Raw genomic sequence first — 27,294 nt, 5'->3', positions numbered from 1 at the left:
GCCCTAGAAGACACATGGCACGGGGCTTTGGATTAATAAACAGCATTTACCTTTAGAAAATTATAAGGGCCTGGGCCAGGAGGATATCTCATTTCCCTGTGAATGCTCAAATTCTTTGCAAGGATATCGCTGTCTTGTTTCCAAAATTACATAATATAGCACTTAATTGGTATGCACAAAGTTTTACTAGTATTTTTTTCCTGGTGATCTTGTTTGTTTTCCCTTACCAAGTATCTCATACCCATTACCAAATCCCATGTTTTATTGCATCTATCTTTCAGAGTGATTTCATTTATCCATTCAAGAAATCCCGTTTACCCATTCCATTAAAATCATCTAGATCAGTAGGAAACATTCCCTTAACCTCCTGTACACAGAAGCCAGACATGCATCTGCAGCACAGGCTCATGGCACTTGATGAAGGTCTGAAGGAATGTAAAATACAAAACAAACAACTTCACAAAGAGTTATCTTTGAGCGGATCTGTAATTGAAAATCTGCAAGAGAAGCCTGAACAAGAAAGAGTATTGGTGAGAGGTAAATAAACATTTGCATTTAAAGAGCAGATAAAATAACATCTAGTACTGCTTGAAATATTTTCTTCTTTTCTTATAGTGGAAAGAAAAAATAGATCACTTTTACATATATACAATACTGCTTAATCTTACAATTTGCTTGGGGACAAATATATATCCTAAAAATACTTAGTGTTGGTTTTTTTTAGTTAGATTTGTCTTTGCAGCCAAAACATAATGCAGCTTGATATGCAATGAAAGTGCATGGTATACATGGCATAAAATACATAATAAACGATAGTCTCATAGCACATTTATATAAATATGGGTTACCCTAAATATTCATTTACAGGATTCCAAACCTAATAGAAAACATGGAGAGATGAAAGTATAGATGCACTGTATTTGTTCATGTTTCAGAGGGGTAGCCGTGTTAGTCTGTATCAGCAAAAACGAGGAGTCCTTGTGGCACCTTAGAGACTAACAAATTTATTTGGGCATAAGCTTTCGTGGGCTAAAACCCACTTCATCAGATGCATGGAGTGGAAAATGCAGAGGCAGGTATAAATACACAGCACATGCAAAGATGGGAGTTGCCTTACCAAGTGGGGGAGGGGGAGGTCAGTGCTAACGAGCCAATTCAATTAAGGTGGAAGTGGGCTATTCTCAACAGTTGACAAGAAGGGAGGAAAATCACTTTTATAATGCTAATGAGTTCAATGTAATCAAGGTGGCCCATTTCAAACAGTTGACAAGAAGGTGCGAGTATCAGCAGGGGGAAAATTAGTAGTTGTAGGTTTTATTTCTTCATGTTGCATAAGTGAATGTACCTGATTTACCATTGATCAGTCAAGGTGTCAAATGTTTTTTTTTTTTTTCCAGTTTAGTGAGAGTAATTTAAATCTAACCATAAACAAAATACCTGTATCTGCAAAGTATTACAAATTATAAGAGAATTGACTATATATATTATATAAAGATGCAGTATGGTGAAAAAGTGTAAGATCAATAGCTGTAAGATCAATAACTTGGGATGGTGGAAAGGCATGGCTAGAGGGGAAGAGAGATGTTTTAAGGAAGTGAAATGAGAGAGAGTCAGAATTATAAAGTATGGTGTGTTCTACAAGGCAACAGCTGTGGAGTAGAAGGCTTTCTCCGCAACAGTAATGTTGTGGAAAAGTACAGTGATGACCCAAGTGCTTAAGTGAGTGTATAGGGGAGTAGAATTGGAACAAGGGACCTTATCGCACTCCTATTAATAATACTAATACTTTGTTCTCATCTAGTGTTTTTCATCAGTAGATCTCAAATCACTTTACAAAGGAGGTAAGCATCATTATTTTACAGATGGGAAAAGTGAGGCATAGGTAGGGAAATGACCTGCCCAAGGTCACCCAGCAGGCCAGGAGCTGAGCCAGGACTAGAACCCAGGTCTCCTGATTCCCAATTCAGTGCTCTATCAACTAAGCCACAGTAATACCATGCACATAGTGCTTCCCTTTATTATTTATTCGTTTTTATTAAAAAGGATGGGAGTTTGGTCATTAACTTCAGTGGGAGCAGGATCTAGCCCATGGTCTGTGAAGTAGGAGTAAAGTTCCATGGAGAATTTTAAGAATGAAAGTACCGTAGCTTTATATTGGATTCTGAAATGAAAGGGCAGCCATTGCAAGGTTGCAGTCCTTTCGTCCCCTATACTCGATTATTTTTGCATGTATGCCAATATGGGTAGCAGCAGTCTGCACTTGCTGGAATCCCAAGACCTGGGGCTCACAGAGGTTGTAGAGAATGAAGTTAGAATCATTGCTTAAATTGATGAAATTATTTATCTTCATTGTAAACATACATAAAAAATAAAACACTAAAAATCAATTGAATATATAATAAGTGTACTGACCGCTTGCATGTGTTCATCATGTGATGCAGAATTTTGTGGTAAGATCTTCATCTGGGGTAGGAAGCCTTGGACATTCAAATTTATAGTAATTATCTTGATAGTTAATTTATGTATTTGAAAAATATGTGCTTAGACAATTTCACATGATCTGCATATTTGTGTTTTTATGTTTACTACTGCAGTTCTTTATATGACTTCACCATTCTGAATTGTTGCTGCATCACTTGTTTTACTATCCTACTTTTTTCTTTTCTTCTTCTTTTTGAAAGTCACTTAGCTAAGTTTTTTTCCCCTTATATTTCCTAGCTGAATCATTGGTCAGAATGGATTGCAAAGAGATCCAGGTGGATTCACAGGCTGTTGGATTTGATACTTATGACAAGAATGAAAATAAGATGGTCATGGATCAGAGAACCAGTCAAGGTAGAGCATGGATACAAAGTGATAATGAGAAAGCAGCATTATGAAAGCTACTAATCTTAAAATATATTGTCATATTGTTTTCTGTAAATAATTATAGATAACTTACTCTACTGTAGATAATTGCCCTTTTTTACCATTACTTGTTGGTTTTAAATATTGTTTACTTAATTAGTACAGAATAATGGTCCCCAAGTTAGTGTCTTAAGGGTTATGTTTTTAGAAGGGTCACATGAATTTATGAGCACAATTTCCAATAAAAAATAATGAGTTGTGTACCTAACTCCCAAACACTGTACTGCAAACCTCCTCAGTTCCTCTGATCCATTCAGTGAATTAAATATGTTCATTACTGTGCACTTGCCACACTGTTATGAAATGCAAGGAGGAAGCAATAGAACGATAGCATTCAGCTTATCTGAATTATTTGAAGGCATTTGGCTTAGTTGAAACCTAACTGAATCATTGAATGAAAATGTAAATGGGGTTAATTCCATGTACTATGTGCTTCTACATAATCCATTTGTCTTTTTGAGAGGGCTTGAATGACCTCTTTATCTAGTTGCATACAGAGTGCTGAATAGGAGACTAATTCTGGAACCCTTACTCACGTGTGTAGTCCCCCTGAAGCCAGTCAGTAAGGGATTGCAGAATATACATTTATTACCTGTGTGTGGTACATTAAAGTGTGCTAGCAGTTTCTGCTTTAAAGAGCAACTAATGCCTTATGAAAAACCATAACAAGCATTCTAATTAAAAACAATACTGCTTCCAATTTTTCTGGTTTTCACCCCCTCATATTCTTTAGTTATATATATGTATATATATATATATATATATATATATATGTATATATATACACATACATACAGACAGACAGACAGACAGACAGACAGACAGACAGACACCTATCTCATAGAACTTGAAGGGACCCTGAAAGGTCATCGAGTCCAGCCCCCTGCCTTCACTAGCAGGACCAACTACCAATTTGTCCCCAGATCCCTAAGTGGCCCCCTCAAGGATTGAACTCACAACCCTGGGTTTAGCAGACCAATGCTCAAACCACTGAATGTGAGCTGAGGGGTGAAAACATTATCTACTATTTGTTCTTATCAGTTTAATATCTGATATGTCCTTTATTTGAGCTTAAGAATTCATCTGGTTTCACTGTTTGTTCCTCACCTGAATTCACAACCTTCTGGGACATCTTAATCATTACAGCAACCAACTGCAAAGTCACAGAGGATTGTCTTTCTGGTGAAGAATAAGTAGGAGTAGCTAGTGAACTCTTAAGAAATGTATCTTATTCTTCTACTCAGGATCTCCCCATGAATCCTGGTGCAATGACGTTTTCTCAAGCATATTGCTGTCTTGTGACTCAATAGCATTTAGAATGTTGAACAACGTAAGTGAGCAGATACAGCAATCGCAGAGCATTATCCTGCCCTTCAGTGCACATGGGATAGATAGCGCAATGTAATCACCTAATTCCTTGCCCAACCTTGGATTCTGCTTGCAGAGTTATTTTTATTTGCTTGTGCTCATTCTTAGCTCCGGCATCCATATTCATTCCACTCCATTCTTTTTAGGAGTCCATTGAGTGAGACTTTGGATTGATTTACGGCTCAATCCTGTGAGATGCTGAGCATCTGCAGTGCCCATTGAAGCCAGTGGTAGTTGATGGTGTTAAACACATTGCAGGATTAACAAATTAGAATGAAAGATCCTTTCTGAATGTATCCACTGGTGAGCGATGGGATTTTACAGTGCTGTTCCTCCTGTCAGTATTGCCTATTTCCAGTCCCTGTGGAGGAGGCTGTTGAACCTCCTTGTTCTCACCTCGAGAAAGTAGACAAACTCTATGATAGCCTTAAGCCGGTACAAACAATTGACAGGCTCCCTCACACTAAATGGAATTACTATAGGCAGGGGCGGCTCTATGTATTTTGTCGCCCCAAGCATAGCAATCAGGCGGCTTTCGGCGGCACGCCTGCGGGAGATCCGCCGGTCCCGCGCCTTTGGCGTACCTGCCGCCGAAGCCGCAGGACCGGCGGACCTCCCGCAGGCATGCCGCTGAAAGCCGCCTGACTGCCGCCCTCACAGCGACCGGCAGGCTGCCCACCGTGGCTTGCCGCCCCAGGCACGCACTTGGTGCGCTGGTGCCTGGAGCCGCCCCTGACTATAGGGTCTTCACAGTACGTTGTCTGTAGTTGGCTTGTACAGCCAAAGGACCAGATACACACTATCTAAGGAAAACAGAACTGATCTGTCAACGGAACTGATCTGTCACCAGTCCTTCAGAATCCTTCATTATTTTATCAGCAATTTCCAGGCTTAGGTTTATCTTCATTTCCATTTGACAGTTTGCCACTGAGATCATAGGATTTATGCTTTGGGTGCCCTGCTTCTAGAACAATTTGGCTTTACCAGTATGTTATGCTTGTCCAGAATATACATGTAAGGGGCCCTAGTCTTGCTTCAGGATGCTCCAGAAAGAGGGAGGTAAACAATCTCAAAATATTGGTGATCTTTTGCAGAGCTAGCCTGATAGTAGGACTCTGTTTCCTGGTAATGGGAAAATTCCAGTCCCCTAGCTACTTATATGTACTCTCCCTACCCCAATAAATGTAGAATATATGATGTATAGAAGTATAAAATTTGTACTGGCATGAATCTCTGGTGATGGCATTACCCATGAGTGGCTTAGCTAAATGTGAATTGTTTAGGGCATCCCAAATGAGTACCAATAAAATCTTTAACCCTGCGTAGTATTATGGATTTTATTTAGGGCACATTTTAAAAAGAACTTATTAGAACTTCTTTTTCCAACTTACGATATTTATTAGTAATCTTTTAAAATCCTCCGACTTTAAACTCCACTTGGCTGTGTATGGATATTGGAGCTGGAGAGAAAATAAAATAAATTTTTAAGAAGTTTTTTAAAGTATTTTGGTCCGTTTGTAAATCAGTGTTATAATGCCTTGTGTTTGAGGGACTCACCTTGGTGTGCTGAAAGATATTGGACTTAGCAATAGTCACTTGTCTAGAACGGAATATAACAAGTGTAATTTTAAATCCCTACCTTGGGAGAGAGCTGGTTTTATGTATTGGAAATTGGTATTTGGAAGCTGATGAGAGGTTTGGAATGTTAGAAATGTAAGATGGATTAGCGGGCACAGATAATGAGGTCAAAGATACAAACTAAGTGCAGTTTATTTTATTCCCTTGTTGTGAAAGTGAAGAGATTTGTTCAAGTGCTGTTATGAGCCAAATGTCAAATAAATATTAATGCTCACATACAATCCTTTTATTTTCAGAAACAGAAACTCCTCATAACATTAGCGACATGAATATTCTACATTCATTGAAAGAGCTAAATAAAGAGTTTTATTCCATGGATAACCAGGACATGGACTCAGCTACAACATATTCAGGTTCCAAGAGTCTGCTTTCTCTCAAACTGAGTGTAGCAAGTACAGATGCATTTGATGACTATGAAGTCATAGACGACCTGGAAGAATTGAGACAAAGAATTAAGGATATGAAGTCTGAGCTTGAAAAGTACAAAATGTTCATATTTCATTTGCAGCCTACTAATCCTTTTTTGTCCAGTGATATTTTTAATATAGTTTTGAATGATGCTGAATTGCCCATGGAAAGACATGTTATACAAATGCAAGATACTGATGGACAAGAGACCAAAACATTTTCTACGGTACATCAGCAAGTGGATTATGAAATCCACATTGAAAACCTGAATTCACAGTCTGCAGAAACACCTGATGAACAAACATCACAAAATCTTAAGCAGCTATTATTAGAAAATGAGGCTGAACTTGAAAGAGAGCAAATTGCAAATATGCACCTTCTCGATGAAGTATATCATCTGCAAAACAAACTTAGAGAAACATCACCATCCAAGTGAGTAATGTTAACACCTTTTCAGCCCCTATGAGTAAGTGCAAACACCAGTACTGTAGGAGATAATTCCAGGGATATTCATATTTACATACCTCCACAGAGCAGTGTGGTGAAGGCTAAAATTCGTTAACATTAATGTAAAGTGACAGAGATTTTTACTTAGAAGTTGCCTTATAAGAACAAAAATTATTTCTACTATTAAAGAACTGCTTCTAATCCTAGGGTGACCAGATGAGAGGAAGAAAATATCGGGACACGGGGAAGGGGGGGGGGTCGGCTGGCGGAGAAAACAAAAAAAAGCCGAGTGCTGCCGGCGGAGCGCAAAAAAAAAATGCCAGCAGAGCGAAATATTGGGACAAACACGTAAATATCGGGACGTCTGGTCACCCTATCTAATACATCCATATCATCCTCCCGTGGTGGTTTTTATGCCACATGCCCTTCTTCCTCCAGAGGCCTATACAAATCTTCCCTGCAGGATGCTGTCTCCTATTTGATTTCTCGAGTGAGGGTCTCCCTTTTGCAGGTTTCTCTGTGGGAGGTGATGATTTAAGTCAGATTGACAGAGACTCTGGGTTTTTTTCTTCTTCCTCTGCAGCATGGAGCACTAGTTGCTTGCTGTTCTAAACTAGAGTAAATGGTGGATTCTCTGTAACTTAGTCTTTAAATCATGTGTACAGATGTGGTCGCCCCATCTCAAAAAATATATATTGGAATTGGAAAAGGTTCAGAAAAGGGCAACAAAAATGATTAGGGGTATGGAATGGCTTTCATGTGAGGAGCAATTGATAAGACTGCGACTTTTCAGCTTGGAAAAGAAACGACTAATGGGGGATATGATTGAGGTCTGTAAAATGATGACTGGTGTGGAGAAAGTAAATAAGGATGTGTTATTTACTCCTCCTCATAACACAAGAAATAGGGGTCCCCAAATGAAATTAATAGGCAGCAGGTTTAAAACAAACAAAAGGAAGTATTTTTTCACACAACACACAGTCAACCTGTGGAACTCTTTGCCAGAGGATGTTGTGAAGGCCAAGACTATAACAGGGTTCAAAAAAGAACTAGATAAATTAATGGAGGATAGGTCAATCAGTGGCTATTAGCTAGGATGGGCAGAGATGGTGTCCCTAGCCTGTGTCTGCCAGAAGCTGGGAATGGGCAATGGGATGGATCACTTGATGATTATCTATTTTATTCTGTTCATTCCCTCTGGGGTACCTGGCACTGGCCACTGTTGGAAGACCGGATACTGGGCTAGATGGACCTTTGGTCTGACCCAGTATGGTCGATCTTATTTTCTTATGCTCTTATGATTTGAGGACTTCAGTAACTCAGCCAGAGGTTATGGGTCTATTAGAGGAGGGGGTGCGTGAAATTCTGTGGCCTGCAGTGTGCAGGAGGTCAGACTAGATGATCACGATGGTCCCTTCTGACCTTAAAGTCTGTGAGTATAAGCCACAGTCAATGCTCCCGGAATTTTGCAGCACTCACATTATAATTTTTGTGGCAAGAGTAAGGAAATTCTACATCAAATCTGAATTAGTCTGAAACACTTCTATGGGCAGTTGGCTGCCAAATTCCTGGGAACCTTCTATGTTGCACTTGTGTACAGTAGTGCCTTCCATTCAAGTATCTGAAAGCACTATACATGTGAAATTTAATGAATGAAGCCTTAGAATAGAAATTCAAAAACCAGTGTATCCTTCCTGTAAGGCTTGGAAGTATCATCATTTTACATATGTAGAAACTGAGGCAAAGAAAGTTAAGTAGTTTATCCACAAAACAGACTGACACTGTCCATCCTAGAATCTGGATCTCCTTATACCCAATCCTGTGGTTTGGCAACAAGACACTCTTTCCCCTAGGGAATACCTGATGGCAGCAGGCGGAGCACAGAAATGTCTTCAACCCTTTAGGTTTCTCCATAATTCATGGTTGATGATGCTTGCAAACCCTTGATGTAGCACTTTAATCTTAGCTTAGAAAAATACACACCTGCTCCATAAAATATATGAACTTGCATCCTAGAAAATACACTTCACACATATGACATACATAGATCTAACTATGTAATCTAAGGGATGGGATGGGATGGGCTGCTATAAAGTTTTTATTGCCATGGATTTGGTATGACTGTATGACTCACAAGTGACCGAGCCACACATGAGTTATACATCCTCTCCCTATACAAGCAGAAATAAAAATGTTCTAGCAACCCAAGTTGTCATAGTTCTTGTTTATGTCCCATATTTTGTTCGTTTTTTTCCTTTTTCAGTCCCTTCCTCCCCCAAGGTACATGCTTCTGTAGAAAGAAGCATATCAGTGATAGGGACAATTGCAATATAAAGTGGACAGCTATATCCACAAGTGCAGTATAAACTCAGTTATTTTGAGTTGAAATTTATATCCTACCTATTGAAGTACAAGAATTTAGGCAGTAAGTTGGTTGTCATGATCACATCTGTAGTAATAAACACAGGAGACAGTAACCTAGAATTTGTCATACTGGATGAAACCATTAGTCCACAAAGTCCAGAATCCTGCCAGACGACAGTATGTGATGTTTCAGAGGAAGGTGGACCCCATCTGACTCTCTTGGTCCTTCACAGACAACCATTGTAGAGATGTATATTTTTAGCCTCTTTACTCATTTCATTATAGCTCCTTCAGGTGCCATCTGACTCGCCTGTTTGTCAGATTCTAAGAATCAGGTTAATACTGGGTGTTTGGGTGGCCTACAAGCGAATTCATCATTTCAATTCCTGCTTATCTTATAAATTAAGCAGTTACATAATGCATGATAACCTGTAAGTTGTTGGCGTGAATACAAAGCCTAGTAGTAAGGGCAAGACATCTTTGTCACTGTTGCCGTAGGGCATTTTTAGAGAAATTGGATTTACATAACCTAACATTCTAGTCTAGAAATAGAATTGTAATTCATTTTAGTTTTTTTTTTTAAATGTTCGTTATGGTCAAAACATTCTTTTCAGAGAGAATTTCATTTTCACAGATATGATTCATTAGTTCATTCCCAAGCTCGAGAGCTCTCCTTTCAACGCCAGCAAATTAAAGAGATCCACAGCATCTGTGTCACCTATCATCAACATCTGACCAGCCTTATTAAAGCGTTTGAGGAGCTGCTCCAAGCCAGCGATGTTGATTATTATGTTGCTGAGGGCTTCCGTGAACAGCTGAATCAAAGTGTGCAACTGTTTGAGAAGCTGGAAAAGAAGTTTCTATATGGTAGGTAGCTATGTTTCCCAGCCTGTTGTCTATGGTACATAAATATTTTATTGAAATCTGAAGAATAATATTTTTGCCTTGGAAATCAACTTCTATGTATTGTTCTTATGTTTGTCCTCCTGTCACTCACAGTGGGACCTTCCCTCTACAGTTCGTTCAGTCAGAATGCCAGGCAGACAGCTGCTGTCCCTGCCACTGCATGGCAGATTTAATTCTAGTGCTCACGCAATGCTTGATTTTTAACTTTGTAGTTCTCATTGCAATTGGGTCCTTGCATCTCAAGTTGTTCCTGTGTCACAAGACACACACACCAAGCAACCAAAACTACTTGGGCTAAAGCCACAGGGTACAGCAAAACCAATGACACGTTCAACAACAAATGGACTCCAGGATTTTTTAATGTAGGATCCAGGCTTTATATACTTTTGAATCATGCCTATGTATCTGATCAGCTCCCACTGAAGTATTCATAGGAGTCTTCCCATTGACTTCAATTGGAGTTGGATTGGGCCCATAAAAAGTTCAGAGGTTTTAGAATATCATTGAAGAATGTGCCTTTTTTGTTTAATGCTATACATGTATTAAATCATAAACAATGATTTGTGCTTTTAATGCAGATTGTCATTTATAAATGTGGAAAATGCATTACGTAAAGTAGAGCTTTTCCATTGCAATACAGGAATTGCCATAACTATGGGCCATCGAGTCTCTGACTGTGGCCAGTACCAGATGGTTTGAGAAGGTGCAAGAAATCCTGTAGTGGAATGACCTGATGGTAGAGGAAGTCCCTCCCTAACTTTCATCAGTTAGAAGGTTGGATTATACTCTGAAGAATGAGTGTTTATGCACCTGAAAAATTTCTGTCTTTTCCGGGGAGATATTTCTTGAGTGCTCTGAGATCTCTCTGTCCAGACTCAGTCACCACGCACCCAGGCTGCAGTAAGGCATTAGACTGGAGAGCAGGTGCCTGGAACATCCAAGCAGTAGGACTCTCCAAAGCTGTCGGTCATTTGTGTATTGTTCCTTATGTTTGTAGGCTATTTTAATCAGAAGGTGTGTTGAGATCCAGAATCTTATTGTAGAAGGGTCCCTGGGGACATAAGCATGGAACAGCATGGTGACGGAAAGACAGATTTACACCTTAAATCATGGCTATTTAAAATGCAATACTGTTCCCTAAAATAGTCATTGGAATTGATATTTGTCATCCAAAGGAACAGAGTGCCATAGCCATTATCCTAATCGTCATTCTTTGTTACTGAGGAAGTTTGAGTGACAAAGTGATGGCAAAAAGAAAAAGGAATACTACGATGAGCAAAGTCCACCAAGAAAGCTTTTTCCTAGCTCCTCAAGGATGGACTTTTCCAGCATATCTCAGTCAACTAACAGCATTTTTGCAGGTGTCTGCTGCAAAGTTATCTTCAAGCAAACACTTGAGGTAGTCTTTTAAAAGGGAGACACTGACCTCAACATTTTCTTGTAATTGCCTGTAGAAGACTTTCTTCTGACGCATTCACTGGGCAATCAAACAATGGTCCCTATCGTGTCCTTCTTTAAAAAGACCCACAGCATGTTGTCGCTGTGATTACTCATACTAAAGAGGCTGTATATGTGAACAAGATGCTATAACTAGTGTGTCATACCAATCTAACAAAAGATTGAGTGAATTCAGTAATTTCCGTGGATACTTGCATTACAAATCAGAAGATTTTGTAGTGCATAAACATTAACATGTTTTAAACCCCCACCCCAACCAACAGATGGTTTCCTATACACTATGAAAGTCACTGACAACTGAGACAGTTCAATATATCTAACACAATGGCACTGCACTGAACCACACATTAAAATAAAACGTCTAGAGCAGGGGTTCTCAAACTTCATTGCACCGCAATCCCCTTCTGATAACACAAATTACTATACGACCCCAGGAAGGGGGGACTGAAGCCTGAGTCTGCCTGATTCCCGCTGCCCCGGGTTGGGGAGCTGGAACCAAAGCCCAAGCGCCACTGCCTTGGGCGGGGAAGGGATCAAAGCTGAAGCCCAAAGGCTTCAGCCCCAGCCAGGGGGCCTGTAACCTGAGGGCTGAATCCCTCAGGCTTCGGCCTGGGGTGGTGGAGCTCAGGCTTCAGCCCCAAGCCCCAGCAAGTCTAAGCCAGCCCTGGCAACCCGATTAAAATGGGGTCCCGACCCACAGTCTGAGAACTGCTGCTCTATAGGATTATACAGAACATTTGGCTTACTAAGAATTGACTGTAAAGCAGTAGCATAAATAGCCTTCTGCCTGTGCATTTCAATCCTGACCTTCAGTCCAGACCTCTGAAATTCAAGTTCTGCGCCTTTCTTGAGCCAGGACTGCCAGTTGTGCTTAATAACATGGAGACTCAGCACTGTTATCAAGTGTGTGTTTTTTACATAGGCTGGTATCTATTTGCACTTCCCAGGTCACTGTTCAATTAGCACTCAAGTTATTCAAATACGTTAATGCAGAGAAAAAGATTAGATAACCAGTATTATTTTGAGTGCACTTTTCTTCCTTTAAAAAAAAAATATATTTTTATTGTGCAGGAGAATCATTGGATGCAGAAGTTGCCAAACTTTATGAATTAGCACAAAGGTAAGAGTACCATTGAAGACTGGCATTAAATTTGTTACGTATTTAAATGATAAAGAGCCTGTATGTTTTATAGCCCAACTTCAACTCTGTTGCTCTTTTGAGATGACTGTTGCTTATACAACACATGTTCCGTTAATATCCATTTTGGTAATAAAATATTCATAGAAAACAAGTTGTCTCTCCCTGCTTTTCAGCAAAGGTTTAACAGGAGAGCCACTAAAGTGAGGTGTCAGGTTACTAACACTCTGTTACTTTTACTAGCATAAATAAAATTAGGATAACATACTAGGGCATATAAGCATAAATATTTAGGCTGGATGCTAAGCACAACCGAGAGAAGAAGGTTGGCAAAGGTGTCTTTAAGCTACCTTTCTGCTTCCCCTCACCCTGGGACTGAACTGTAGGGACTAGCTACGGTACTCGTTGCCTTGGGACGTTGTGAAGCCTAAAAGTATAACTGTTCAAAAAAGAATCAGATAAGTTCATGGAGGATAGGCCCATCAGTGGCTATTAGGCAAGATGGTCCGGGATGCAACCCCATGCAGTACGGGTCACAGGGACGTGCTGGTCGCTGCTTTCCGCAGCTTCCATTGGCCAGGAACTGGAGCTGTAGTCACTGGGAGCTGCGGGAGGCCGTGCCTTTGGACGGTCAACGTAAACAAAATGTCTTGCGGCCTGCCAGTGGATTACCCTGATGGGCTACGTGCCAAAGGTTGCCGACCCCTGCCCTAAACCTTTGACTGCCAGAAGCTGGGAGTGGACGACCGGGGATGGATCATTCAATGAATTGCCCACTTCTGTTCATTTTCTTTGAAGCTTCTGGTGCCCGCCACTATCAGAAGACAGGATACTGGGCTAGATAGACCATTGGTCTGACTCAGTATGGCCGTTTTTATGTTCTTATTACCAAAATGCATTGCTCTTCGGCTTCATTCTCAAAGCACCCTTACACTAGAGGTGTGGAGAGCAGGTGCTGTGAAGTTACCTAAATTGGTTTTATGCCAGCCCAGGATTATCTTGTGCTGGAGCAATCCTTAAGATAGCTGCAAGTCCCCTTGCCACAAAAGGCACTTAAAATGATCAGTTGCGGAAAATGAACTTTAAGGGTGAGATCCTGGCTCCCTTGAAGTCCACTAGTGACAAAACTCCCATTGACTTCAGTAGGGCCTGGATTTCATGCTAGTTTCTTATCTCTGATATGTGGAGGTATGTCACTATGTATCTTTAAAAATCGGCTACTATACATGTATCCTGTGAATTTGACACCAATCTCTCCCTATTCATTGTGCTTCTAAAGCAATAATTATCATTGTACATTTACAAATATTTTGCTTGACACACAAGGGATAATGAGAAGACCACCACAATATACCAGCAGCTTAAGGATGAGTCGCCTATACCATCTGCTTTTCATAGCTTGTCTGACTTTGAAATGTCAGAAAAATCATCTATTGGATCACCTGAACCTAAACAAGACCTAGTGGAGGAAGAACGTGACAAACTGGCACTTGTGCCAAGCAAGTTTCCCCCAGGTAATTTTTTCCCCACTGAAGATTTACTATATATTGGGGAAAATTAGATAAAAAATTCATAAGGGAACTAATTAAGAAATAATGTGGAATGTATATCTGTTTCATCTTTCCAGTATCTTGCATAATCATTGTAATTTCAGTAATCATGCGTACCAAGATGACAACGATGGAAGCTATCTTCTCTTTGAAACAAAATTAGCTATGATATTTCGTGCCTTTGTTGTTTTGGACTGTCATCTTGTACAGTACTCTAGATGGTCCTTAAATAGACAAGCATGAGGGAAAACAGACATTCTCAAGAGATTAATAAATTAAAAAAAAGAAAACAAGACAGATTTTCTAATTTTATAAAACCCAGTCTTGTGTTTCCTTGAGAATTGTAAGTGCTGCATAATTAATAACTGGTGTCATGTTTGACCTGGATAGTTTCAGTAACTGCAACTGATGGTCAAAGTAGTTTGCTGTAGACAGAGATGAAAGTTTAACAGCTGAAACAGTGTGTGGTGTTTAGGGAATTTTTTTTTAAATAAACCAGCAGTAGATGACATGGATAAACTGACAAACAAGAGTCACAATTAGAACAATAAGTTCCTGACTATTGCTGAAACGTACAGCAGTGAAGAGGAATTGTCAAATGGCAAAGCAAAAAGGAAAAGGTACTGTCCTGAAACTAGATAGAAGAGACTTATTTGTTAAGGCATGGAGTTTATTATACACAGTGTACATCAACGACTTATTTTATACGTGAGTTACTTTAGTGATCATCCTGTTGTTATATGGGAAATCATATACAGTTGATATACTAAGTCTAGAAATGAAGTTGTATTGTAAACTTTAGATTCATTACCAAATAAATAGAACAGTTTAACTAGAAAATTGTGTAATCACATACTGTTTTTAAATAGATGTTTAGAAGAGATTAAAACTAGCGTCTATGATTATTTGAGAACACAGAATAAAGAGTTCATGAAAGGAATGTTTAAATTTAAATCACAAAATACAGAATTCAGTAAGACCCATGTAAGTTATTGAAAAGGCCCACTGTGAGTGCCATTCATTTAGCCTCTCTTGCTGTTTTTGTAAAAGATTTTCTAGCTCTTTTACCACATCACACACACTGCTCTATGTACTGTACCCATTGTAAAATAATATCATTTACTCAAAACGAAAAGAGAACTCTTGATTTATTTAGAGTTATTAATGGAGCATCTTCAAGAAATTCGATCTCTGAGACAACGTTTAGAAGACTCCATTAAAACTAATGAGAGATTGAGGCTGCAGCTTGAACGACAAGTAACAGATATGGAACTAAATCAAGGTAAGACCTTATTTCATCATGAGTGAAATACACTTTTGCTTAACATCCAAGCGATTGAACTCTGCTGGAGGAATGTGGGAGGGTTGAGGGGTAAAACCCAAAGCTAGGGTACAATATGGGTGTAATTCAACCATCCCATTGGCACTACTCCATAGTGAACTGGATTAGCAGCTGCAGCCCCACCACACTGCTTGTTTATTTGCATAAATGTGGATCCCATGACCCTTGTCTTTGACTTCCTCCATTGCATGAAGTATCCAATCCTGATGCAGAGATCCCTTCTATAATGTACAAGTGTCCCATATGACTATTCCACCGACAGCGTCGCACACACTCCCCAAACAGGGTTTAAATGCTGTGGAAAGTTTTGTGCTAGCTCTCTAGACCTTGGGTGGATTTCATCCTGGGAATTGAAAAGCCCTTTTAGACAGCGCTGTTGTCACGTAACAACCTAGATTTTCTGGATTTGTCTTCTGGTTTTTATTGCTGACGTGACTAAAACCAGGCTTCTTTGTGTTTCACACGTCTTCTCCTTATAGTCTTCATTTTGGAGTCACTGTATCTAAGCCCAGACAGGGGCAGCTGCTGCAGGGAACTAGTTGCAGCTACCTAATTTTAGGGCTGCCCAGCTCTGGTGTAAATTAGAGAAAGAGGAGTCCTGATCTAACACTGGTTGCTGCCACTGATGGCATAAGGGTCTCTTACTCTAGCTGAGGTTTGAGTGTCGTAGAGCTCATCTTTCTCCCTCTCCTCCCTTTTATACTAGGGCTGCTGGGAGTGGTTAGCATAGGATGTGGCTGCACTACCACTATTAGCTCAGTGTCAGTGGATATTCCCCTACGTGATGGGGGCATTCTCCACAGAAGTCTGTGGATGTTTTAAGGCCATTGTGTGCTGCGTAGCAGCACAAACTGGCCTTCATGGACTGGAAAATGTGGTCCACTCTCTGCAGCTTGTCGTTAGAATTGCTTGCAGTGAGAAGTTCTTTCCTAACAAAACAGCATTATGACTTTAATTGAGGAATACTCAGCAGAAACTGATGGCATTTTTAAAAAGTCACTTTTTATTCAGATCTCTCTAATGTCTGTGTATGAAAATATGTAAGTCAACAGGTGCGTTGGGTGCTCAGCACCTTTGAAAACCAGACTGTTTTTAATGTTTTTTTCACAAGGAATTAGCCAGTCTTTAACCAAGCAGGCTTTTATAGCAAGTATATGGTACAATGCATATTTTTCTACACATAGCTTTGTTTTCATTCTCCTTCCCCACACTAGGGTGACCAGACAGCAAGTGTGAAAAATCGGGACAGTGGGTGCGGGGTAATAGGAGCCTATGTAAGAAAAAGACCCCAAAACCAGGACTGCCCCTATAAAATCGAGACATCTGGTCACCCTACCCCACACTTTCCCCCAGACCAATATATTAATCTGCAATATTACTTCTATCAGAAGCAGGCAACAAGTACATGCATGCTTTCCTCATATTCAGTTTCACTAATATTAGTATTAGATTCATTATGTTTACATCATCCCCAGAATCCATTTCTGTTGTTATTTAAATGGATACTACCTACAAATGGCAGTTTGCTTTCAAGAATAATTTACACTGATGGAAAGGTGTATAAAAGGCACCCATTTCATTCATGAAGTATTTATGCTGCCGGAAAGCCATATTGTTCTCATGAAATAACCATACTGAAACAGTTCCAACTGTTTTACAGCTTCATAAAGATTCTGGAAAGGGCATCCATTCATTCAGTGAAAGTATATTTTCTTCATAAACTGTCTGTCTTATGCCTTCCATCTGTCTTCTTGCTACTTTAGTAGATTTACCAATGCATAGAGGGAAAATTTGGAGAGGAATGGGAAAAGTAGCTATTTATTACAACAAGCCCCTCTTTTGCTACATTATTCTCTCAGCATTTCCTATTGCTTTTAAGATGTGTTTTGGGTATAGAGATGTGTGTTCTCTCTTCAGATGATAATGATTGCCACTTTGCTCAAGATTTTTACACTGTTTTGTGTTTTAATTTTGAATTTGGCTATAAGAACAAACTTGTGGCTGAACATGAACTAGTTTTAGGCCTTGGGGATATATATTTTTAAAAACAGATGGTTTTAAACATGTTTTTATTTAATATCTTTATTTTGTTTTCCTTAGAAAACAAACAAGTTATAACATATACTTGAATTTAACAGGCTGCCTATCATCATTTATTTTATATCAAGTTGTTTATTCACTAAACTCTAATACCAAGAATTACTTTAGTCTGTCTGATAAATATTTTATATATGTACATACATATGCCATATTTTGCCATGTTACCATGTTATTTGTAATATTTACTTTGTCTTAAGTACTCGGAAGCCTCTGGGTTTGTAGCACCTTATAAATCATGGAGGTGGTGGAATGACTCCATAGTTAACCAGACTTGAGCTGAAATTTTTGCTAAAATCAGGACTAAAATATTTCCGTCATTTCAAATGCTAGATTTTTAAAAAGTTTAACAGTTAATTCTGAATTTTCTAGGTTTCTAATGCTTGTTTTGGCATTTTTAAATATAGTAATAACAGTAAGGCTTTTTATCCTCAACTTACTGATATGTACAGTCATAGTTCAGTTGCAACCTCAGCGTATTTTTTGTCTGTGGGGGAGGGAATATTTATTTATCTTTGCTGCTGTTTTCTATGGTGCCCATCTCTCTGTCAGTCTTCCCTTGGAAACCTATAAGGTCTACAAACCTTTTTGTGTTCACTGTTGCGATACATGACTTAACCAAAACTCCTCAGCGTAACTGCAATCATAGGCCCTGATCTTACACGCCTGTCTGCTAGCTAGACCCAGGCACCTGACCTGTGCAGAGCCCCATTGAAGTTAGTGGGGCTCTGCACAGGTGCAGAATTCTGTGCTAGTGGGTCTAATTGCAGGATCGTGGCCTTATTACCATTGGGGCTACGTTTCCGCTTTATTGGGTAACAGAACTAATAGTTAGATTCTAGAGCCTTTCAGTGTAACTTGTCAGTTAACATGAGAGCTGGGTGACGGGCAATAAATTAAATTGGGAAAAAGATGAGATCATCAAGTTCAGACCCTTCAAGTTGAATTGCTTTGTTAAAATCTGAAAGGCAAAAATCTTTTGAGTTCACATAGCTACCTTAATTCTAACACATAGATAGTAAAATGCCATTAGTGCCAGGCTCCTAGAGCCTTTGAATCTTTCAGTAACAACAAGAAGCATGTATCATGGCACACTACATCCCAGTTAGGTAGTGGCTAAGAGCTTCAATTGGGATTGCAGTAAAATGAGGTTAGTCAGAGAAAGTACAGCACATCAAATTGAATTGCTATAGCTGAAAGGCATCCATTGCCTGCATTCAACTATTTCTTTGCCACATGGTTATTTCTCTATTTATCAACTGAGCAGTTGGCACTCATTTAGTTGTCTTGATCTTTGCTAAAGCAGTAGCGTTTGGGTCAACCATTCAATAAAAATATATTTTAAATAGCACTGTTAATCCCAACGGATCCTGAAGAGCTTTGCAAGTCTAAACAGATGTACACGTTTTACACAGGGCTATTGCTTCATTCATCATTGAAATGTAGCCACCCCGGGAGTGGAACATGGCACATCATTGTAGGGCACATGAATAATGTTCTATCCAGTTCAAACTGCACGTGGCATTTAGGGAGGTAGAATGATTCCCCAGGCTTGTCCAGGAAACCAACGTTAACTCCTCTACTTGTACAAACGCCATTGGATTTTTAGTGACTACAAGTGGCCAGGAAGAATCTGTTTTTAATCATAGGCAAAGGACAGCAACTCCAGCAACACATTCCCTTAGCGCTATGTTGGGTCAATGATTCAGCATTAACTTGGAAGCAAAGTGTCGTCAACAGAATCAATACCACTACTTCCCTGTACGACCCTAGGTTTTCCTTGAAGGTCTCCTATGCAAATACTAGCTCAGTCACACTCTGCTTAGCTTGTGAAAACTGAACGGCTCTCAGACGAGGTGGTATGGCTAAATGTAATACAGTTTGAACACAGGAGATGTACCAGAATTTATCACATGTTAAACTTCAGTACAATACACTTCAATTTAAAAGTGTGTGATGGTCTCACAGGACTTCTTGCAATTTGTCGCACTACATTTTTTGGCTGTTGCCCGAAGATGGTTGCATACCAAATCTTCCAGAGATAATTTAGCAATTTTGGTAACGTTAGCACAATGATTGAGGAGACTTAGGCTGCGGAGCTTTGGTTTACTTAGAATTTACCCGAATTGCCTTTCAGTCTGCAGCAATGATAACCTTCAAAATATATAGGGGATAAATATCTTTCATAACTTGTTTTTCTGCTTTGTTTAAATTGTTCTTGTCTGGAAAGTTTAATCTTTACTGACCTAGAGATGACTCATAAATCATTTTTATGGATATATTTATAGGTTCTGCAAACATTTTTATCCATGGTTCAGAGCAATATAATTCCCTGACTTCTGACATTCATTTCCTGAGGAAGCAAAATCAAGTTCTGAATGTAATGCTCGCAAAAGGATCTAGAGGTAAAATATGAAACTCTGCTTTAAAGAAGCGGCTTGCAATTTGGAAAGCACCATGCATTTTTATTCCAATCAGAAAACAACAAAATATTTACATTTTTCATTAAATTGCCTCCACAGCTCTCCCCACTCGTGAAATTGCATGACCAGCCTTTGTATCCAAACGCAGGATAATGGGGTGGAGGAGTTGGAATAGCAGCGCTCTACCAGTATTGTGCTGCTCCTCTCTCTGCCCATAGCATTATCCTTTTTTGTGTCCTCTTTTTTTTTTTGCATGTGTGTGCATTCCTTTTTTCCTTTGTGCTATTTTCTCTCCTTCCACCCCTGTTTGGTGTGCCCACTTTCCCAAGCTCTGTGTTTAAAGACCTGGCCAAAGGAAATTGGCTAAAATTAACATGTTTCATTCTGAATGGAGCTCCTTTCAGGCAGAGCTGGCTGCAAAGGGAAATCAACTAATTTCCCTTGAAGTTCTAGAGCCTGATGCAGAGGGAAAACTGGATAGTTCTAGTCAGTTTCCCTCTGCAAACACTTTACCTCAGTTCCATTATTTTTGAATAATCCGTTTCCCTTTGCACCTTCTTAGCTTGGCTCTTAACTCTCCTCAGCTCCACATGTGCTCTAAGCAACAAAGTAAAATTAATTCAGCCCCTTTAACAAGAAACTCTTTAAAGCATGTAAAGCGAATCCTTAGGACAGATGCCTTTCTGTGTGTGCAGAGTGGTGTATGGACCGTTCGCATAAAAGAAGCACATGAACTCTCCCCCAGTTCATGTTTTCTGATCTAGAATCACTTGGTCTTTAGCAGTTTATTCAAGGTTTATCTTTCACACTGTATAAGCTAGTGTTGCTCTTCTGTGTTGCTTTGTTTGACAATATGTTTCTAAACTCAGGACTTAAGTTTTGTAAAAATTATGTCTAAGCCCTACAAACTTTTATGTTGTTTTAACTACGTCGCTCAGGCGTGTGGAAAATCCAGACCCCTGAGTGACGTAGTTATACCGACTGAACTCTGGTGTAGATAGCGCTGTGTTGATGGGAGAAGCTGTCCCGTCAGCATAGGTAGCATCTTCACTAAGTGCTACAGCGGTGCATCTGAACCAGGCCAGCTGCACGCCTGCAGTGCTGTAAGTGTAGACAGGCCCTAAGTAACGACCATGACAGGAAGGCATTGTTGCCTTTTATTTTTAGTACTGGGTCAATTTCCCCAGGGTTTGTGGGCATCTTCCCCTTTTTATCTTGAGAATAAATACCTCCTGCTGCAGAGTTTTTTGGTCTCTAGTGTCTGTCCAGTGTCAGCCTTACCTCTCCTCCTTTGGTATTCGATGAAGTCCTGTGGGCGCCTCCTGCTGATTTTTCTGAATCAGTGCACTCTATTTTCAATGCAAAGCAAAAGGATTTAGTCACAATACATGTGAATATGAATGGGAATCATGTGGCTGAATCCCCACAGACCATGCTGCACATGACTCCATTTCCAATTCCAGTATTTTATTTCACCCTGTTGTTTTGCTCGCATATATTCATAGTTGGCTTATAGCTCTGTGCAAAGGTATGGGATCTAGGATTGTACCAGTATATTAATATAAAACTAGAATAGTAGATTCCAGTGATATTAACCCTTTGGATCCTAGCTACTACCCAGAGATTCTAGTGTCCTTCTGCAGAAGGTAACTTCCAATGAAGTCAATGGAAGGTATTTGAATCCTGGAGGAAGAGGATTGGGACCCATGCATTTTAAAGCCCTTGAGAACTTCCATTTTCATAGACTTTCAGCTAGGTTTCTCTGCTGAGGAGGGAAGATTTCTAATGGCTGGGAGATGGAACGATTTCTCCCTGCTTGACCCCCAGCTGGGAACTTCCTCTCTCCTTACCAGCGCTGGCTTCCTAACATGACCAACTGCCCTTACTGACAGTTCTCAGTTAAGGAGCCAACATGGCTTGGGAGACTGGTCATGTCAGAGGCACGGGAGAACTGGCAAGGTACTGATGGCATGCATGCTGATAGTGTTGGGAAAGAACATTTCAGCATTCAGTGGAGGGGATGGGAGGGTTCATTGTGGGACAGCGAGAAAGGTAGGAGTGGCCTTACTCATACCTTCTCCCCTTCAACAGAAGACAAGTTTACTACTCAGTAAGAGCACTCAAGATGAATATGCTCCCACTTGGAGCCTAATCCTGCAAGTAACTGAGCAGCCCCTTTCCTGCTGATTTTGTCAGGTGGAGGGTGTTTGACATGTGTAAGGTAGTGCTCAGCTTCTCATAAAATTGGGCCATGACTGTTCTAGGGGTTAAACTCTACACTCCATTCAGGCACATTTATCTACGAAAATTGCATTAGAAAACTGGAGTACTAAAATCATAAAACTCACAAGAGCATCTTATTTCCATTATTACTCTGCCAGTGCTTAACAAGTTGAATTCGTGGAGTAGTGTTGTTTGGGTACATTGTGGGAATTGCAAGCGACTTGTATTTTTTCTTATTGCAGATAAACAAAAGGAAAATGAAAAGTTAAGAGAATCTCTCTCTAAGAAGAATGCAATCATTGAACATCTTCACCAGGATTATGAATGCTTCAAGAAAGAAAATGAAAAGTTGCAAAAACAAATTGGCAAAAAGGAGGATGAAAATAGACATTTGACTCACGAGATTTACAGCAGTCGTAATGAATTAAACAGGTATTGATCCTGTCTCTGACTATTTTCTCCTCCAAATGAACACTGCGTGTCATGCATGTGTTTAGCAGTGGCCATTAACATTAATGAGAGCTGCATAATTACACTCAAGGAGTGGGGAGAAAATTAGAGGGGGTGGGGAATTTTAGATTTTAAAGGAATGAATGAGCAAAATTTACCTTTGACTTATGAGTACATTGGAACTTAACAGGTTGCAGACAGAAATGAATGTAAAGCAACATCAGCTTTCTGAGAATGACAAATTACTGCAGTCACTCCGAGTTGAGCTAAAGGTGTATGAAAAGTTGGACGAAGCAAGGAGAAGGAGAACAGGTATAAAATGCACTGTCATGTCTGTGCTTTGTTATTGCAGCCACACCAGCTCTGGCTGTGATCTTGTCAGATTACACAAGACAGGAGTTGGGCTGATTCGGTATTTCCTTGGTTTTACTTAAATTTCTATTATTGCTACAGAAAGTGATCATAGAATCCTAGAATTGGAAGGGACCTCGAGAGGTCATCTAGTCCAGTCCCCTGCACTTGTGGCAGAACTAATTATTTAGACCATTCCTGACAGGTGTTTGTCTAACCTGCTCTTAAAAGTCTCCAATGATGGAGATTCCACAACCTCCCTAGGCAATTTATTCCAGTGCTGAACCACCCTGACAGTTAAGAAGTTTTTCCTAATGTCCAACCTAAACCTCCCTTGCTGCAATTTAAACCCATTGCTTCTTGTCCTATCCTCAGAGGTTAAGAAAAACAATTTTTCCTCCTCCTCCTTGTAACAACCTTTTACATACTTGAAAACTGTTATCATGTCCCCTCTGTCTTCCCTTTTCCAGACTAAACAAACCCATTTTTTTCAATCTTCCCTCACAGGTCATATTTTCTAGACCTTTAATCATTTTTCTCTGGACTCTCTCCAATTTGTCCACATCCTTCCTGAAATGTGGCACCCAGAACTGGACACAATACTCCAATTGAGGCCTAATCAGAGCAGAGCGGAAGAATTACTTCTCATGTCTTGCTTACAACACTCCTGCTAATACATCCCAGAATGATATTTGCTTTTTTTGCAACAGCATTATACTGTTGACTTTCATTTAGTTATGGTCCACCATGACCCCCAGATCCCTTTCTGCAGTACTCCTTTCTAGGCAGTCATTTCCCATTTTGTATGTGTGCAACTGATTGTTCCTTCCTAAATGGAGCACTTTGCATTTGTCCTTATTGAATTTCATCCTTACTTCAGACCATTTCTCCAGTTTGTCCAGATCATTTTGAATTTTAATGCTATCTTCCAAAGCACTTGCAACCCCTCCCAGCTTGGTATCATCCACAAACTTTATAAGTGTACTCTGTGCTATTATCTAAATCATTGATGAAGATATTGAACAGAACCAGACCCAGAACTGATCCCTGCAGGACCCCACTGGTTATGCCCTTCCAGCATAACCGTGAACACTGATAACTATTCTCTGGAAATGGTTTTCCAACCAGTTTTGCCTCCACCTTATAGTAGCTCCATCTAGGCTGCATTTCCTTAGTTTATTTATGAGAAGATTATGCGAGACAGTATCAAAAGCTTTACTAAAGGCAAGATATACCACGTCTACCACTTCCCCCCATCCACAAGGCTTGTTTTCCTGTCAAAGAAAGCTATCAGGTTGGTTTGACACAATTTGTTTTTGACAAATCCATGCTGACTGTTACTTATCTTATCTTCTAGATGTTTGCAAATTGATTGCTTAATCATCTTTCTGGATACAGAAGTTAAGATGATTGGACTGTAATTTCCTGGGTTGTCTTTATTTCCCTTTTTATAGATGGGTACTATATTTGCCTTTTTCCAGAGTTCTGGAATCTCTCCCATCTTCCATGACTTCTCAAAGATATCCATTAATGGGTCAGATATCTCCTCAGTCAGCTCCTGTTGGTAGTTTAGGCTTTCTCTACACTACACAGCTTTTAGCTATGTGGCTGTGGGCTAAAAGTCAGGCAGGGTAAACGCTGTTTGTCGGCACTTTTGCCGACAAAATACTTCCACCCACATCTCCTACATTGTGTCAGGGACAGTGTGCTGCTGGAGGTACTATCCTTAGACTCATAGACTTTAAGGTCAGAAGGGACCATTATGATCATCTGGTCTGACCTCCCGCATGATGCAGGCCACAAAGCCGTTCCTACCCTTTCCCTTGACTCTGCTGTTGAAGTCCCCAAATCCTGTGGTTTAGAGACTTCAATTAGCAGAGAATCCTCCAGCTAGCGATCCCTGCCCCATGCTGCGGAGGAAGGCGAAAAACCTCCAGGGCCTCTGCCAATCTACCCTGGAGGAAAATTCCTTCCCGACCCCAAATATGGCGATCAGTAAAACCCCGAGCACGTAGGCAAGATTCTCCAGCCTGACTCTCATTAGCCATTATACTATTTACCAGTGATGGCACGCTGTTCCTTTGACTAAAATCATGTTATCCCATTAGACCATTCCCTCCATAAACTTATCTAGCTTAATCTTAAAACCAGACAGGTCCTTCGCCCCCACCGTTTCCCTCGGAAGGCTGTTCCAATATTTCACCCCCCTGACGGTCAGAAACCTTCGTCTAATTTCAAGCCTAAACTTCCCCACGGCCAGTTTATATCCATTTGTTCTCGTGTCCACATTAGTACTAAGCTGGAATAATTCCTCTCCCTCCCTGGTATTTATTCCTCTGATATATTTAAAGAGAGCAATCATATCCCCCCTCAGCCTTTGAATGGTATGTAAAATTGAATCCCTGCCCACTTGTGCTTACTAAAGCTGTAGGGGAAGGGAATGAAACCTACCTGATTGCTTCTTCCACCTTCCAGGAGCAAGGGGGCAGAAACCCTTCTGAATGAACAGCACATTGGTGGAGGTACGGAACAGCCCCAATTTTCATTGCACGCTTCCTTCAAAATCCAATGGAAATCCTTGCAGAAATTAATGCTGTTCTTTGCTATGTTAACTTGAATCCCCTTTATAGTTTGGTTTAGTGCCCAGCTGCAGCAGAAGAACCCAGTTGCAAAGAGACAAAGGGAGACATCTAGAGGGGTTGACTCAAGGATAGAACTAAATTTCTCTGCAGAACCTGCAACATCCATGTAATTAGAGGATTACAGCAAACTTCCTCCTCATGCAGCTGCAAACCCCTTCCTGATGGGTGGAGAACCTTTTTGGATCTTAAAGTGCAGGACGTCAGGAAGCCCCTTTTGTGCTTTGCCCGTGCTATGAAAGGGAAGAACAGTGCCCTGAGAGTTTGTCAGTTTCAGGTTGGTTCCTCTAGTTGCCAGGTGATCACAATTCCCTTTGTCCCTTGTGTGAAATAAAATTATCAATTGTACTCCATCCCTTCTCCTCATGCCAAGATTACCCATTCCTTTTTTTTCTTCCCCCCAACTGTGCATTAATGCACTTCAGATTTTATAAATCCTTTCCATTCTACTCTCTTATTATGCATCATCTTGCTTTTGGCGTGCGACTTATTAGCTTTTATGGACAAAGTGAAAAATAATTTTCAGCTCTTATTAAATCGTTTGAGGGTAGAAGCAATTAAAATTTCCTTTTTTTTTTTTTTTTGTCAAACCACTATCTTAATACTGTTTGTAGTTAATTCTTAATATTGAGAATAAAGCTGGCTATAATTTACTTGCTAAGCATTTTGATAATGTCTAACGTTATTTTAATTGTTAACAATGTTAAGTGCTTCTTTTAAAGACATCTTGGATCCTGGACATGAAGAATTCCGAAAAGATCAAAATAATCCACTTGACTTACATGAACTATTGACTGAAATACAGAGTTTGCGAGTGCAGCTTGAAAGAAGCATAGAGACAAACAAGACTTTGCATGAAAAATTGGAGGAGCAGCTTTCAAAAGAAAAGAGAGAAGAAGCGGCCTCCGTGTCAGCTGTGAATATCAACTACCTTTTAAAACGAGATTCACAGCATTATACAGGAATGAATGGTACTGTGCAGTACTTGCTTTTATAACACTGTATAGAAACCTGTGCCGTGTTCTTCAAAGATGCCTCTTTCTCCTAAAGCCTTATATGACATCAGCTACGTTATTTGGGAGCTGTCCATCAGCTTTTCAAATCTCTTCCCGTTTAGAGTTATTAGTGCATGCAGAGGTGAAACGAACACTGTCTGTTAGCCTCTGTCAGTTCCTTTTCATTCAGAAAAAGGTTTGCAGATGATCTCTGGAATGGAAGGATGACTAGGTTAAGTTTCCATAAATTTTGCTTACTTGGTGGTTCTTTATTTAATGCACAGCTCTATAGCATTTACTAGAGGTGGCCGTGCATTACTCAAGAATGATCGGTGAGTGCACTGGCTGGTCTTTGTATAAATCAGCTGTTCCCGTTATACCCTGAGGAGTATTTTATCTTTATTTGCAGTGGTATTCAGTAATAGCATTGTAACAAATCAGAATTCAGGGGACAATGTAGTGAAGTGTTTTACACAGAGGGTACAGAAGGCACAAGGATCCTGGGCTCCTTTATGTCCCTCATGGACCCTGCACTTAGGAGAGCACAGACTGTTTCCCCTAGTGCCCTGCTGGCACAAGTCACCCAATAA

At 40.0% G+C, this 27,294-nt stretch overlaps 1 protein-coding gene across 8 annotated transcripts in view; it reads left to right on the top strand.

The window, feature by feature from the left end:
- The window catches only part of CDK5RAP2 (CDK5 regulatory subunit associated protein 2), a 101,860-nt gene that overhangs the window by 60,871 nt on the left and 13,695 nt on the right, over nt 1-27,294 (top strand). For 6 of the 8 annotated variants that reach the window (XM_034793353.1, XM_034793354.1, XM_034793348.1 and 3 more), the window contains exons 23-33: nt 282-537; nt 2,719-2,835; nt 6,150-6,753; nt 9,767-9,999; nt 12,568-12,616; nt 13,961-14,148; nt 15,341-15,466; nt 19,912-20,028; nt 22,512-22,701; nt 22,910-23,031; nt 26,432-26,680. In XM_034793353.1, the coding sequence (XP_034649244.1) occupies nt 282-537; nt 2,719-2,835; nt 6,150-6,753; nt 9,767-9,999; nt 12,568-12,616; nt 13,961-14,148; nt 15,341-15,466; nt 19,912-20,028; nt 22,512-22,701; nt 22,910-23,031; nt 26,432-26,680 (2,251 nt within the window). Of the gene's footprint in view, nt 1-281; nt 538-2,718; nt 2,836-6,149; nt 6,754-9,766; nt 10,000-12,567; nt 12,617-13,960; nt 14,149-15,340; nt 15,467-19,911; nt 20,029-22,511; nt 22,702-22,909; nt 23,032-26,417; nt 26,681-27,294 lie in introns of those variants that run through there. The other 2 variants (XM_034793355.1, XM_034793351.1) reach the window with 2 other exon arrangements.

The sequence above is a fragment of the Trachemys scripta genome, chromosome 17 (genome assembly GCF_013100865.1).
Source record: "Trachemys scripta elegans isolate TJP31775 chromosome 17, CAS_Tse_1.0, whole genome shotgun sequence".
Classification (NCBI taxonomy): Eukaryota; Metazoa; Chordata; order Testudines; family Emydidae; genus Trachemys; species Trachemys scripta.
The sequence above is the reverse complement of the archived record's forward strand: the minus strand, read 5'-3'. Positions and strand labels throughout refer to the sequence as shown.